At 43.2% G+C, this 16,438-nt stretch overlaps 2 protein-coding genes across 5 annotated transcripts in view; one reads left to right on the plus strand and one right to left on the minus strand.

The window, feature by feature from the left end:
* Positions 1 to 11,263, minus strand: part of LOC120961726 (serine-rich adhesin for platelets) — a 34,183-nt gene extending 22,920 nt beyond the window's left edge. For 3 of the 4 annotated variants that reach the window (XM_049607964.1, XM_049607959.1, XM_049607960.1), the window contains exons 1-2: positions 11,158 to 11,263; positions 9,413 to 9,645 (exon numbers count right to left, since the gene is read on the minus strand). The gene's annotated coding sequence lies outside the window, so the exon portion shown is untranslated. The remainder of the gene's footprint in view (positions 1 to 9,412; positions 9,646 to 11,157) is intronic. The other variant, XM_049607961.1, reaches the window with a different exon arrangement.
* LOC120961724 (serine protease 27-like) lies at positions 4,596 to 6,666 on the plus strand. The gene is made up of 2 exons (XM_040385714.2): positions 4,596 to 6,241; positions 6,305 to 6,666. The coding sequence occupies exons 1-2, from the start codon at positions 5,428 to 5,430 to the stop codon at positions 6,508 to 6,510; spliced, it is 1,020 nt and encodes a 339-aa protein (XP_040241648.2). The 5' UTR covers positions 4,596 to 5,427; the 3' UTR covers positions 6,511 to 6,666.
* Positions 11,264 to 16,438: the final 5,175 nt, after the last annotated feature.

Below are 16,438 nucleotides of genomic sequence, written 5' to 3' on the forward strand. Positions count from 1 at the left end.
CTAGACCAAATACAAGCAATCGCATTTAATTAAAAGTCTCATAAATCATCCTACCCCTGCTTCATTTCCTACACCCTCTGCATAGATAGATTCAAATTCCGGCACGGAAACATTCTAATGCTTATTGTTTGGCGTACAATCCACAGATGCCGACACCGTAACACGATCCTCCACCTGTCCGAGGCCCATGCTGCGTGGCGATCGTTAATCCTACTATGTGAGCTTTTGACAGCGCACGAGCAGCAAATCCACCTACCCCAACGGATGAGAACTATTTTGCAGTGCTCTTGTCGAACCGTGTAGGCTTTGTTTTCTCAGCTTCGACATCTACCAGCCCAAGTTTCCCAACATCCCAGAACAACGAGCTAACCACCGGGCAGAAACACCACACCACGAATCCCCAGGCCACTTCCGAGCGGCGGCACAGAATGTGACAAAAGCGATAGGCCGCAAACACACTCACGCGCCTTCTCCAAAAGCATTCCTCCTTCAGCCAAGGGTTCTGTTGGGAAAAAATGTGCAACGCGCCCGGTTCAAGGGTAGAACTAGACGACCTGGGCAAAGCACATAACCGCCCGCCACTGGCAGGGCGACAGAGTTTGCAACACACTACTCCGCACACAGCAAACCGCACATGCTTGCGCGCACCTGGGTGTAGTTGTATCGATGGAATTATTATGATATACACACGGAGGCGACGTGCCATGCTAGGTTGTTTCGTGCCGATGTGTGGCTGTGATTATGAAACAAGCACGCGCAACGACTTCAGCCCGACCGACGGGAGTGATAGGCGACATTAACTAGGCTCCAATTGTCCATCGATTGGTAAAACTGTGCGCTGTGCGGTGGAAAAACGTTCCAACGGGAACCGATGTCCGGCGGGTTTGGTGTAGGTCTCCCTAAGGTTTCCACTCTATAGCCATCTGTTGTGTGACCTGATTTTTCGCTCCACTCTCCGCGTGGAAACAGTTTGTGCCGGTGTGTCGCTGTTATTATGACCCAAGCACAGTCCCAGGAGCGGTGCACACAAGTGGAAAAAAGTAGATCAATTTTCCTGCAGCGAGTTCTGGTTCGGGCGAACCGGTTTTCACGGTTGCACTGGCCTATGACGCTGCGGATGAATTCCTCTACGCGTGAGAGGAAAACTTCAGCGATGCTAGTTGATCTCGGCAATGTTTAAAACAAATTATTTCCTGCTTGCAAGAAATATGCACTGCTGAGCTATTGAAAAGGATTGTGAGCCATTCTTAACACTCATGTATCTTTCTCTAATACGTCAATTTTAACACACAAACCAAACGGTGGTAATAGATCTAGCGTTGCTTTCTAGTAGCTTCTTTGCACCTCTCGTGGTAGGAATTGCAACGGCACAACGGACGCGCTGTCCGTAAACAACAACTTCTTGCGCTCCGGATGAACTAACAGTCCGCTCACTATGCGCGTCAAAGTAGACGCCAAATGGTTTGCGGCCATGAGGGCAAGAAAAAGGAAAGATTGTGACGTTAGTTACGACGCTCCGATGCAATTCCATTTCCAAACGATAGTAAACTGTTGCTTGACATTGGGCCCGTTTTGCTGAGAGGATGCGATGAAACGACTTCTTGCAGTTGGCTTTTCTTCCTCCTCTTTCTTTCCATTAACTAGGTCGCTGCTGCTGCTTTGGAGGGCATTTTGCAACAACTTTCTGCGAAGTTCTTGGTAATCTCTCCTGGAACCAAACACACAGAGAGAGAGGAAGTAATAGATGATAGTGTTTTTTATGACGGCAAGTAGCAAAAGTCAGCTGTAGGTTCCAAGCTGTACGTAATGGGAGTTTTGAACTGAAATGGGCAATTGGGAAAACCTTGAACATTAAAAATCAAAAGTAATTTAAATATGTATACCTCATTTGCTTGAGGTTTGGTTTACCCTATTCTGCTTTGTGGAGTACTTATGCTTACAACAACGATCACCTCTTCTATGAATATCAAGAAAGAAAAAACCTTAAGTTTTCTATTCATTACAATTTGTTTTTATTTTTCATACTCAGCACCAAAAAAACGCTAACAACGCATCGTTTGTCATAGTAAACGTTTACTTCCCTAGTTGTTCACACGTTGTTCAAAGCTTAACTGCATTCGTATGATGCAACCCTATGTTGTCCGATCCTCCATACCTTTATGTGTCATGCAAACCTTCATTTTTTGCATTATTATGTACAACACACAGCGTAACATGCACGTCACACATGCCTTTAATACCGGGAGGAGGCACACAATGGTATGGTTTCTTGTCAAGTTGTAGCTTGCTGCCTCCCGTTTACTATCACCATCCATCCATCCATCGTACACGAATCCACGCCAGCCTGTTTCCGAAAATTGAAGCTACCCATTAACGCTGACAGCATACAACCAATGGCTAAAGATTAAAGCTGCAAGCGTCCATTTCCGTTTCTTTTTAACACGACACAATCTTTGAAAAATGAAGAAATTGTACACGAGGTGTAAAAAAAAAACAAGTAAAGCTTAACAAAAAATAGTACTAATCACAAATATCGGTTGCTTGAGGGATGAAGAAGTTGCTACTAAAGACACCTGTAAAAACGCGGGAAAGGCGGAAGCTATCTCAATCGTAGGAAGGGTTATATGAAAATGAAAGTGAGTGTTGTTTTTTTTCATCGAATTTCTGCAAATTTTTCAAACACATGAGCAAGAGGTTTGCTGTATGTGAGTAAAAAACTGTACATAAAGTCTTGTGTCACTATGTAAAGCTATTGTTCCCACACAATTGAATCGATCAACCAAGCCTATTCTTGAGAGTTCAACGTCACAGTTGTTTATTTAGCTAGTGATCGGTTTTTCGTTCCAGCATTCCAGCATTCCAGCACAGAGTACCAACAACCAATCCCCATAGATTTAAGTTTAACTCTTTCTTTGTCAATCAGGATTTTTTTGGGGTGAAGTAAATTACACATTCAGTCACTTACCGAAATAAAGGCAGTTGCAGCAGGAAAGGTAAAAAAATATGCTTCACTCGAACGGTCTCTCGAACGTTGTCTCTGTCTGGCTAACGACATCAGCTTGCTTAACCAACGTGGCAAACACACGCCCAGAAGCGGTAATGGCCCAACCTCCAGGCAACCCATGCAAAATCTCGGTTGACAGCACAAATGGTTGTTTAAGCATCTTGGTTAATCTCATGCCGCAGGGTGTGTTGCTGCCACGCGTTTAATCGCAACCGAACAACCGATTTGCTTGCCCAATTCCCTCTCGGTGTCGTCGTGCTCAACTACTGCGGTACGGTAATAGATGAGGTAGCCCTACTGAGCTTAGTATACATACATACAGCAAATCTATTCCACTTCCCAACATCTCCATTCACTGCTCCAATCCGATTCCGAAGAGATTGATTTTTTTGGGGTTCTTTGTTTCCGTTTAGTAGACTAAACAAATGTTGACACATATATCTGTGGAAACAGTAAAGCAAATAGTGAAATTGGTTCCGTTCAAACTCAACAGCAGACCATGGCATGGAAGTACTTTTCCCAGCAACTTCCGGTTCCAAATTCCTCCAAACGAAGTTGAAAAACGAAGTAAAAGTGACACGGTTCGATCGCAGCAGAACTTCGAGGGTAAACGAATCAAAATGGGCTCAATCGATCTTGCGTCTGAAATCGGGGACATTGCATATATCATCCCACACAGGCAAGCAGCACACTTTCGTGTCACGGAAGTCTCAAAACCAAACACGAAACCCGGGCGACCCGGTCACCGAAGGACACCGGTTAGTGTATTGCCGGTTCTCAGGACTGCTCTGCTTCGAAGTGCTCTCATTTCTTTCCCAAGCCATGCACAATCGATAGAATGGAAGGCCATGTGATAGACATTGCTGGAATGGAAATTTCCACCCACCAACACAGCATATGACGCCCCCCGAAAAAGTGGACAAAGCAAAAAGGAAGATCTAGTAAAAAAAACAGCAGACAAACCATTCCGAATGCAACACGCAAACGCGATAAACGCCATGATGACATGAACGCCTACCGAGCGTTAGTCGGTATTGGTAAGAGAGTGTAACAGCCACCAACTCCGGAGCCCCGTTTTTTTGCAAAAAAATAAAAACACTCTCACTGTACAGAAGGTTGATTATTTCATCATTTCGCTGAAAATACACTTGACGTGCGCTCTAACAGCAGGGAGGAAAAAAAGACCAGTACCCGATACCCTCTACACTCCCCACCCGCGATGGGGTTGTACTACGACGACCCAGATCTAAAAGCTTTTGTGTGCTGGCACGGTACAAGCTGCGTGTTTTGTGAACGGGGGAGGATGTTACACAAAAACTGTGCTTTTTGTTCGTGTCTGGTGAAGGTCTCGGCAAGAAAAAGGATTTCCTAATGTCCAAGTCGGATGAATAATGGTGTGGCGCTATCCGTCCACTTTGGCGATGCCCTTCGATCGCTGCTGTACCAGTCACCAGTCAAATTCGGTGAGCTGGCACACCATAAAAGAAAAACTTCACCTGATATGATCAAAAAACCAGCCCCAACACAATGCAACTGATACAGAATCTAAAAAAACGACCCCAAAAACCAGCGCTCGCTCGAAAAATGGTTTTGAGTTACAAAAACACAATTGCATGTAGGCGCCGCATTGTGACGGTCAGTGAAAAACACGAGCGCACGAGTTTACAGGACGTTTCCATTCACGTGTTCTTTGCCTCAAGTTTTAAGTATCCCCTGGCCAGAAAGGTCTTATCTACAGGGACGTGCTTTACCGGTTAATCATGCTAAAGATCAGGTCACGCATTTCTCTGCGTGCGTCCCTTTGCGTTTGCGTTCTTTCAGCAAAAATAGTTGGCGAATTTCTTCGCAATGTGGTAGAAACTAACGATATCTTAAACAGTTATTCGCCTTATCGCGGAAGCCACCCAAAGTTGGAATCGAGTATGTGATACAACACGTTCTTAACATGCCACTTTTGACGCTGGAAAGAAAATTCCGGAGTTGCAAAAATTTTCGTGCTGTCATTTTTACAACATCCACTTACGCAAGAATTTACGGCAAAGAATATGTCCAGACACGAACAAGGAAGACACGGGGGATGCCACAATCCATCGCTCCGGCGAGAAGGGGCGCGCATACTTACGCAATCGTAAATTTGTGCAAAAATGTCTGTTATGCTCGTTTCACTTCCGCGATAGCCTTGCGATAGTGAGTCTGTCTTGGTGTCGGAGCATTTCTAATGCCTCCTAATGCCGTTTCCAAGTGGTACCAACACCGACCTTCGCATCTTTTTGAATCCCGGACGGGGCGACAATGATCGCTCTAAATTGGACGGAATTATCCTCAATCGAGCTCGCTGCCGGAGAAAGATCAGCACATTGGAGTGCAAAGTGTGCCCGCCCGGCATATCAGTATAAAACCTGTACTGATAGCGTGCGGACGGAATGGTTACTCGGCGACCAACGATGTCGATCCGCAGATCCGAACGGATACGGTGTGTAACCCTGCTGGCACCGCTGCTGCTGGCGCTCTTCCTTGCGGCTGTCCCAACTGCCAGTGCCCATCAGTGTTTCTGTGGTGTGCGCCGAGCGCAGAACGAAACGATCTACCCGGACGTACCGATCGAACCGGGCGAGTGGCCATGGCACACGCTCATCTACTACTGGTCCGGCTCGCGGCTTGACCCACCGGCCAAGATCTGCGAGGGTGCACTCATCGACGAGCGGTTCGTGCTGGCCGCGGCCCACTGTCTGACCGTGCGCGGCAGTTCCGATGGCGAGCTGCTGCCCTCGGATCAGCTCGTTGTGCACGTCGGCGTTGTGTCGGTGCAGCAGGATAACGAGCGTTCGCGACGATTCCAAGTGCGCAATGTGACGGTGGAAGATGAGTCGGACCTGGCACTGATCGAGCTGCAGCTGGGTGAGCCGCGAACCGCCGTACCGAAGCTGATGCCCGATTCGAGTGCCTCCAGCGACGAGGATGGCAGTGGCGGTGGTGTCGATGTGGCGGAAAATTTGCAACCAGTGGTGGCTGATAGTGGCGGTTGGAAACCAATTCCAGTGTGTCTGGTCGATGCACTCGATCTGACCACCCTGTATGGCACGGAAATGTACATACTGAACCAGAGCCAGCGGAATCGCCTGGGGGGCTATGAGCCGGTACGGTTAATACTGAACGAATTTCTGCTCTGCTCCGGATCTACGCTCGCCATGAAGTCACGGTCGATCAATGGAACGACCGTTTCCTTCACCATCAAAGGTAAGTCCCGGGGCGGGGTGTGCTGGTAACTTTAGCCCAACGACTCACTCGCTCTGCTTTTAGATCTCAACCTACCGAGCAACGATAGGGGCACGGCACTATACTTCAAGCACCAGGGCACGTGGAGCCTGCTCGGCTTTACCGTGTCCCGGGCCAGCCGCCAATGGACGCCCGGTTCCGTCTGTCTGCCGAACGATATCATTTCCTTCGATTGTCTCTATCCGGCACTGGACTGGGTGATGGAAAACTTTGGCGACACCAACAGCTAGGGCTACGGATGGTGGAAAAGTGCTATTGTGTGTGGGTTTTGGACCGACCGATCGGTCGGTACTGGTGCTTGCCGCCCAAAGCCTCTGGTGAAACAATAAATAGCGATTGTGCCATGCGGAGGGTCGCTATACCACTCGGTCGCTAAAGATCTTCAATATGCCTGCAGACGACTTCCTGCTTCCGAACGGTGACTATTTAGATGGAATTTCTTGACTCGCCAAACACGGGGGTTGGGCATTTCTATGTCAGTATGTTCGACCGTTCCCAGCTTGCCTCCCAAAACCTGTGTCCGAAAACGGAAATGCAAATTTCTCTTTCAATTATTTGACCGTCCGCATTCGGCTTTTCGCTTTTCGTTGCTTCTCGAGCTTTCGAACACGTTACGGAATGGATTAGGCCTGAGGGCCGGCACTTGTACAATGCTGTTGGTCGAACCGGTTGGATGGTTTTGGGGTTTAGATTGAATCCCTTCCACTTGCACCTTCAGGCCGTGAACTATTATTTTCATTAAAGGGACTACCGGGTAAGTAGCAGCGAGAAAGTCAAGATTGTACTGTTTCTGCTCCTCAGTTCTCACGATGAAACATTTAAGACCAGTAAATGTTAGATTTCAGCTGCCACTTAAGCAAACAGTTTAATGAAATTTTTCGAGTTTCACGACTATTATTTAAAAACAAAATTTAATACCTAACTCTTAATTATTTACAACAATAATTGATGTTATTTGAAGTGTACAACAATTCCAACAACAACATACATAAGTCATCGTCGATGAAGACAGAAACCCCGGAAGACGAGCAAAAAACGCCCCTCTTCAAACGGCCCATCATAAACAATCGATAATGGCGAAGGCAGACGACGGCCCGCCGGCACGACGGCTATCGTGTAGAGCGTTTCCGCTAACTGTTTTTCCCATCAGAACCGCCCAGCAGAACGCAAAACGCAAACATGCGGCCGGATGTGGTTAAGCTACCTAAAGCTATCTATCGAACAAGAACGGTAACAAAGCGAACCAGTGGTAAAGGCACAAAATATGTTTAGCCAATTTTGCTAACCTGCGCACGTAATGGAATGCGCAAGATAACGTCGCACGAATTGTTGCGCACTCACCGAAGGGAAAGAATACGCACTTGTTGAGCTTCTTATCGATGAGCGAGAACATTAATGGGGTAGAAAAAGATAAACAAAAAAGCATGCAGTTATGTATTTGCTCAGTTAGCTTGCTTCCGTGAAATTATCACACGGGCCCCCGGGTCAGACACACTGTAGCCCGATGTCACGATCGGTTTTTACTATCTACTTATCGGTCGTTATCGAACGAGCGATATGCATTTTGCACTGTACAAATGTGCAATTCTTTGTGTGAGTGTATGAGCGGGTGTGCAACTCACATGTTGATTTCTTAATGCAGTTTTCTGATGGATTTCTCTCGCCGAAGAATTAACAATGGTAAATATCTTTACCAGCCAGAGGCAAAAATACAAAACTTGAAAAAGCTCCACCGACCGGGTTGGAAGTTTTTCTTGGTTGACCATTTTTTATCTTTTTTTAAACAATTACCCACAGTGTGTCTTCTTCAACTTCCTTGATAGACGTTATTCAGCCAGCCGTTACGTCGGTATGACTCACCCTGAAGCTCATATCGTCTCGTCTCGTTGTATCTGCGTCTCTACCTTCCGCGTTTGTTTCATGTGCCTTTTTTTGTTGGTTTTCTTCCCCCATCAGTCGAACTTCCCCGAACAGCTTTCGCTCTCTTTGATGCTTCTTGCTTAATTTTGCACACACACGTATTTATTCATCTCGTAACTGCTCTCTCGATGCACAATAAAATGCAAACTTCCCAATGCCTGCAAATGTACGGTTTGATGAACGCGGCGAATGCACATGGGACGCCGATCTGACGCAAATATCAAGCGGCATAGCGTTGCACACGTGTTACGCTACGGCGCACACAGCAGATGCGGCCACTAGCTTCGCGTAAACTCTAGAAGGCGGTGAAACGTGTTGGGAAGAAAACGAACTGTACTATAGCTGTTCTCGCCCACAATGACAAAGAAGCAATGTGCATTTTTTAAGTGTTTGTGGTTTATTGTGATTATTATTTGCTGATACGTGCTAGAAATAGTTGTAAACATGTTTTATGTCTAGTAAAATAAAAATGGAGAGTCTCTTGTATTATTACCCAGAACGAATTACCCAGAAGAACGACTGAACATAATATACCTAATTAAATATAAACGGCGGAAATAGACAAATAAGACGAAATACTCGACGGCGAATAAAACGAAATAGGAAGATTTAAAAAAAACATACTGAATCCAAAATCAGGTATCTACGTTAACCTTTATTTATGTTCTCATGATTCATATCCACCTATTTTAAGCCTCCCAACAACGGACGGAGCTCCTTCTTGGAAGTAACAACGCAAACGATTAAAAAAAAATTCTTGATCCTAACTCAACGTTGAAAACGATTGTGACCAAAATATTTCAGAGCATATAAACCTTTTCTTTTTAACTAAGAATCAATTTATTTCTTCTATCTACGTCCACTTTTATTCAAAAGATTCCACTTTGAGGAAACTATTTCCGTTTCTTCGTACGTATCACTGAACACGGGATGTTTTCACAAAGCAATTAAGCCAAATACTGTGCAATAAAGTCATTTATGGTGCGTCTCAATGATGCCACAGACTTTACCAATTTTACCATAAAAGGAAAGCAACGAAACATGTCTGTTGACCCTAAAATATCAGACCTTCTACAACGCAAGCCAATTTTTGTTCAAGGCCAAGGTAGAGTAGATATAATGAAATAACTACTAATATCACCATCACTTCGCATTTCGCATTCAGAAGAACAAATATACATTAGGAAACCTTTTCAAAAACTGAAAACTTACCGAAATCTTTCTTTCTTCGATACCGTCGGCGGTTCCTCTAAGAGGCGCAACACAGTTCCACAGGTTCGTCACTTGCAGTCCCTTCGCACGATGAAGTCTATTGATCGTGTTATTGCCGGAGAATAACTCTTGAAATCTGTACACCAAAGAAAAACACTGTTCTTCAACACTGACCACCCAATAAAACCACTTTACACAGCCTCCTGTATGAGTTGTTTTAACCTATAACTACCCTAAAAATAATAAAATTATTTAAATTAAAAACTACATTCATCACAAAATCCTCCTTTTTTGTGTTATGAACGCACAGCGGCTGAAGCTTTCGAGTCGATCGTACGATCAAAACAACAACGCTAAATGTCACCACTACCAACGCATAGGGAAGCCGCTACACAACCCTGTAGCTTTTTATGTATGGTCATTCATGACGAAGGCACGTAGCCTCAGTTGCGCGTAATGTTGCCGTACGCATAGCAAAACCGAGCGAACGTATCCGTAGGAGAGCGAATGTAGAGTAAGGAAACGATACAAAAAATCATTAAACTGAACGTCATAGAATAAGCTCGTCGCATCAAAGCTTGTCTATCTCACACAAACATCGATCGCAGGATAATCTTGCAACACTCAAAACTGGCAAGCGCGCGCACGCACACACACCAACACTTCACCATGTTTCTATACGCACTGTTTAGCATAAGAAAGGTAGCTGAAGCACCAACACCATCAACACCACAGCCCTGCAAGCCACGATCATGCACGGGAACAACCGAACACGATTAAGATTTCACTGTTTATTGCTCAACGCGTCCTGAGGTACGGCACTACTACTACATATTAAACCTTTGCAATGACGGAGACACCAGCATCTACAGCAACAAAACCACCCTTAACCAGCAACCGTGTGAAAGGGGATGATGATGATTCATGAACGGGGGTTTGTTTGTGTTGACACAGTCACACAAACTCATCCATCGAAGCAGTGTTCATGAGTGTTTCTTTTTGTGCGTTTGCTTCGGGGACTGTTCGCTCGTGATCACTTTCGAATTGCGACGATCCATACTATTGTTGTTGTTGTTGTTGTCGTCCCCCAAAAAACGTCACCAAAATGTCATCAATGGGCGACTGGTGGCATTGACAGATTCTTGGTCGCCGTGGGCCAACGTCGTCGTGGTCGTCATAGCCACCGTAGGGTGAAACACACTGGGAAACGCACACCACTACCACGATGAGACACACGCAACAACACAACACTTCACCTCATCGACGGGGAATGCCGTTCCAGCACATGGTTTATTCGGGTGGGAGGTGTTGGGAATTTCCTTCGCACCAGCTTCGCTCATATGCTGCTGCTTTTGTCAACGAATGTTTTCTTAGGCAAGCGAACACTTCCTTCTTTCACTAAACTCAAACATATTGAACGGCAGACGGTTTTCGCGACCTATACACACATTGTCTGAGGACTGTTTCGGTCACTCTGTATTGGCTGTTCGTTTGTTCATTTGCACTTTTTAAGGTTGTAGAGAACCCCGTGGCTTTAACACCACAATCAATAAAGGTTTCACTAAAATCCAATTCATTTTTAGCAGCACAATTAAACCGACGAAGCGTTTTTTGCAGCATATAACTAGCAGAGGTATGGATTATTCGTTTTGACCTCCCAATGTGTCCCGCTTTGCTTAGCAACGCTTGCTAGTACAAATCTCGCCCGTTAGTTACAACACAACACAGCAAAACGGTATACGAACCCGCAGCACACTACTAACTAACTCTGACGCGGCCACTACCGACGTACGTCCGTCTTTCTAGGCAGCGAAGTATCGAATGAATCCGAACGGAATGAATGGAAACAAGTGCAGCAACTGCGCGAGGCGCCTGTGCTGGATGGGAGAAGTTTCTTTTTTTCTCGTGTGTAGGTAGCATACGGGGCCAGGCATGTCAAACCCGCGTAGTGGTGGTGTAATGTTAGCGGTGTTAATGTAATAATTTTGTTCAAACAGCTGGTTGAGTAAATCCAAAACAAAAAATATGTACCAAATACAAAATCTATTCCTATTTTTTTAAATACATATAAAATTAAAAAAATTAAAAACGATCTTTTTAACAGAACTTGTTTCCAACAGAAACTCTTCCAACAGAAACTTGTTATGTGTAGGCAGCTTTCTTTGAAAATAGTTTTTTAGTTTTCAATCTACCTTTGTTAATTGAAAAACGAGCTATACTTTTGATTGTACAAATTTGTTTCATGCAAAATATGTATCTTCAAGATGTTTTGATTAAAACCAATAATGAATAACATTTGTTGTATTATAAAATCCAGTGTTCGACGCCAGTATTAGTAAAAACCAACGTCCCAACGTGGTACCGATCTCGGTGGTTTCATAATACAGGTGTCCCCCGAGATACGACTGTATTTGGGACGGAAAAAATGTCCTAAAGCAAGGCGTAAGTTGAAATAGTCGTATGTCGAATATTGGTATATATAAAGTTTATAACCGAAACTGAAGATTTGGAAACTATGAAATCGTATATTTTATTTACAATAATGTACGATAATGTATTAATTTTCCTCCAATAGCCGCTTACACGATATAGATATTCAAGATCGGGGAGATGTGAAATCTGAGGAAATATATTTGTAACGGTTAGCTGCTCAAAAATTCAAAAAAAAAATACGTCAATTTCGTCTCAATGACAACTTTTAACTATAAAAATCAAAATCGTCGTATCTGCGAATCGTCGTAACTCGAGGGGGTCGTAACTCGGGGGACGCCTGTATGGTAATTATGTAGCGGAATTTGGGGCAAGTGTGCCATACGGGGCAAGAGTGCCACCTAGCATTTTTCCTTAAAAACTTTAGTTTAATGATCAATTGTGTATACAGTTGCTTGTTTTCCAATGACTAGGTATACTGAGCCGAATTTCATATACACCAATCGATATTTCACATTGTTTTGAACTGATTTATATTGAGTTTCAAAATTGAGCAGAATATTATAATTTTTAAATCCAACCAAATAAGTTCTCAAAAATTATGTGAACAATCAACCGAGAAAATATTTACACCACCGTATAGCTGAGAAAACGTGAAATTGTTTGTGGGGTTAGTTGAAAAAAACTTTTTTTTTGTCACTGAAAAATTCAATTTCAAAAAAGTTACAACTTTTGGGGCAAGTGTGCCATCTCTGTTTGGGGCAAGTGTGCCACCATCTTTCATAGGCGCGAGCTATCAAAAATGTAAACATTGTTGTAGCGTTCAGCGGTATGGTGCGTTTTTACGAGCGGATTCTACTCTGGAAAAACAGACCAGCAACAACCCATATTGCGATACAGTTTGTGATGAAAAGGGGTTCATTGGTGACTCAAGACATGTAGGAATACATACACTAGTGGTATAAACGTAATAATTTCCAATTATCAAAGAAATACGGTTATTTTAATCAGGTGGCCGTCTTGCCCCATACGAGTGGCACTCTTGCCCCATAGCCCAAAAAACAACGTCTTTTTGGACCCTTTTTAAAACGCTTCAAAAAATGTTTTGTTTGCACTTTTTTCAAGCGAAACTCATTTATAAATAAGGAAATAGATGTAAAATGGTTATGAGATTTAAATCGGCTTTTGAAAAACACGTTTTAATGAGTTATAACTTGAAATGCTTAAGGTGGCACACTTGCCCCAAATTCCGCTATAACAATAACAAACTGTTGCATGTATAAATAAACGAGCCTGTCTTTAAAATCAGTAAGAGGGGATAGATTGTATTCCGACATTTATTTTCAGAAATAACTTACAATAGTTCATTGGATTCATTCAACCCACTTCAATCAATTACTAAAAACTTAAACTATGTAGTTCGCGTACGTTAGAAGAAGTTGTTTGACACGCCAGATAAAGAGACCTATATCCGTTAGATAGAAAGAGAAAGACCGAACCGACAAGTATACACTGAGAGACAGACACCATCCGCTTGACGTACGCGTGAGCTTTTGGGAGAGAACGAATGTTTGTGACGTTCGAGTGAGAGAATAAGCAAACAAAATAGCTGGCTATACACTAATCTGTAGATGTATTTCAGTCCAGCTGGATTACTATAAAACTTATTTTGTTGTTGTTCCAATGCCACGATAGGGAGTAATAGATAAAATAGTAAAATAATAGAGATATAATCTATATTAATTATTGAAGCTATTTTACATTTAAACCTTGTTTCCTGAACAGGATACTTATGTACTTTCTTATATCATTCGAATCGACTGCATTCAGGTGCAATTTGCATTACACTATAAAATCGTGCAAACCTAGCGCAGAGCTCCATAAAACAAGAGCGCACACCATACCATTTCCATCAAATTCGCGCATTTCTCGCAGCTCCATCTTGGCCTCGGTTGGAAAACACTTGTAAGTTCCATTCCTCTTATTAGTTCACTCATTATCCACTTTCGATCGAAAAGGTGGAGGAGGTTATTTTTGCTTGTTTGCCCACCATCTTCACCATCGAACGCCCAAAAAGTGGTGTGTGTGTTTGTTCGCCCGTATTCCATCTCCTCCATCTCCACCAACAGCAAGGAAACGGAGAAGGAAAAGAGCAGTGAGCTATGCTATGTTTTCCCTCCAGATTCGTTTCACTTTTTCCCGCTACGTTGCCTCTGAGAGAGATTTTGGGCAGCGTGAGTGACCAGCCAACGCTTCCGATTCAGTGCAGCAGCATCATCTTCAAGGCATCGGGCACAACTGACCTGATTAAACTTCGCCCAGTCAACTCGTTAAATTAATGCGCAAGCATTAAACACATAAAACCAAGCCGACTGGCCGGCTGTTTGGAGGATGCAGCCAATGCTACCAACTGAAGCTAGTTCCTTGCGAGCATTTGCGCTGCAAGCCGTAGCGCAAGACGAAGACGGGCCAATAATTATAAACAGCCAAAAAATGCTATGACGATGGCAAGGAAGTAGGAAACCGGCTTAATGTTTCATTCATGACGTAAGTAAAAGTACGAATTTTCACGAAAATCATCCCATATCACCCCCTCTCGGATGGTCAGTGGTTGAACATATGAAATCAAGCGCTTGTCCCAATAAGCAGCACAGGCAGCAGCACGCACGGAATACGCTCACGGTGTGCATTATTTTGGGCTTGTAAAGTTGTAAACATTAATTGTCCCCTTTGGTTGGTCCGTCGTCACCGTGGGTTTGAAGGCTTCTCGATATTGGTGGCCAGTATCGTGCCAGCGAGCGGGATGAAGATGAACCAATAAAATTGATCTGCCTCGGTGGGTCTGCCTTGGTGCAAACTTTCGATTCCTAACCGCGGGATGTGTAGTTGAGAAAGTAAAAAAAACACACACACACACGTGTATCTCACGTGGAGTTGGACTAGTTTTTTTTTTAACAGCCTTTCGTCACATTTCAGAAAAGTCGATTGCCGCATGATGTTGGAGCAGTTTTAACCGACTTTGATCGAATTTAAATTGATTACTTTCCCGTTTTATTGGATGTGCGATGGGGCTGCATTAATGGCTTTACTCCCCTTCTTTTACGGTCACACGATTTTTTTTTTCTTCTTCTTTACGGGTCAAATATGTTATTTGTCTATCATCCCTAGTAGTAAATTGTAAATTAGTACTGTATCCATAAAAGACCGTTTTAAACAATGCTCTGGCGTTTTAGATATACGCATATTGTTTGTGTTACTTAAATTTAACATTGTTTTACTACCATTAGAAATATGTGTTACTAAAATGTGTCTTTTGGATCAATTTTAGATGAATCACGAAACCAGCAAACTTTTTCAATTCGCGAAACTTTAAAGTTTCTTGAAAATTTTTGAACAGTTGGATGATTTTGTATAGTTAATTTTTTTCAGGATATGTACTTCCACTACTTTATATTTAGAATATATTAGTTTAGTTCTCATATTGTATGTAGTATTTACATTGTTTTAAATTGCCTAGCAAATTTTCAAAGATTAGTTACTTTAAAATCTGTGCACATTTGTTATCTACAATATAGCAGACATTGAATTTAAATCCCATCTTCACCCACGAGTAAATATCTTCCTTCCAAACGACACACTTTTAATGACTTGCATAATGTTGCACCGTTTTCACTCACTCACCGAATTAAAAAACGTCCACTGTTTGCCGTCCCAAACGCACATGAGGAGGAATTATTTGCGAAAACGATTACTCCACCTTTCCGCCAAGTCAATTCACTCGTGCACGGTAGCTAGTTTGTGTGTGTGTGTGTGCTTTTGTTTTAATTTACACACCATTTAGAAAGGAAGGAAAACGCACTCGCAAATGCGTCGATCCTAAGCAAAAAGCATGTCCGATTAAAGTGATCGCGCGAAAGGACACGTTGGCACAATCTACGCTTTCGAAGTGAAAAACTGAAAGCGCCACTGGGAGCGACGAGGGCAGCCCAAGATAGGCGATTGCACGTTTCCAACTGTTTGGTGTTTGGGTGGCGTCCGGTTGGACGATCGATTCCTTAACGCTCTATTTACTTCCTGCATCTCGTGCGGCTCGCGTCGGACGCGAGGCATGGATCATGGTTTTTAGGATTTTCCTTTTCGTGCTTTCCACGTCTTTTCGCTCTATCTGTATTTTTTTTTATCATTCCTCTTGCGGATAAAGTGTGGCAATCGCGATCATTGCTATCGAAATGATTTGAAACTATTAGAAACTATAAACTGAATGCAGCTGTGGCAGTGTAAATGGTTTCAACTTTTCACCAACACAAATCGTCGCAGTGGAGGAGAAAAACACAACCACTACAACGAAAAAGCATTATTTGACCATGGAGAATGCCTTAGGTGATGCGCAATATAAGCGCAGGAAGATATGCGCAATATTTAAGCTGTTTAGTTATAAAATTTTGGAAAAGTTTGGAAAATGTCGTTTGAGCCCTTTTCCTATTTGGGTAAAATAAATGCAATGAGCAAATATAAAATAATCTCAGATAATTCAAAAATTATCACACAAAGTAAAAACAAAATCCATCGTAATAAGCAAATTCTAGTTCTACAACA

The sequence above is a fragment of the Anopheles coluzzii genome, chromosome 2 (genome assembly GCF_943734685.1).
Source record: "Anopheles coluzzii chromosome 2, AcolN3, whole genome shotgun sequence".
NCBI classification, from domain to species: domain Eukaryota; kingdom Metazoa; phylum Arthropoda; class Insecta; order Diptera; family Culicidae; genus Anopheles; species Anopheles coluzzii.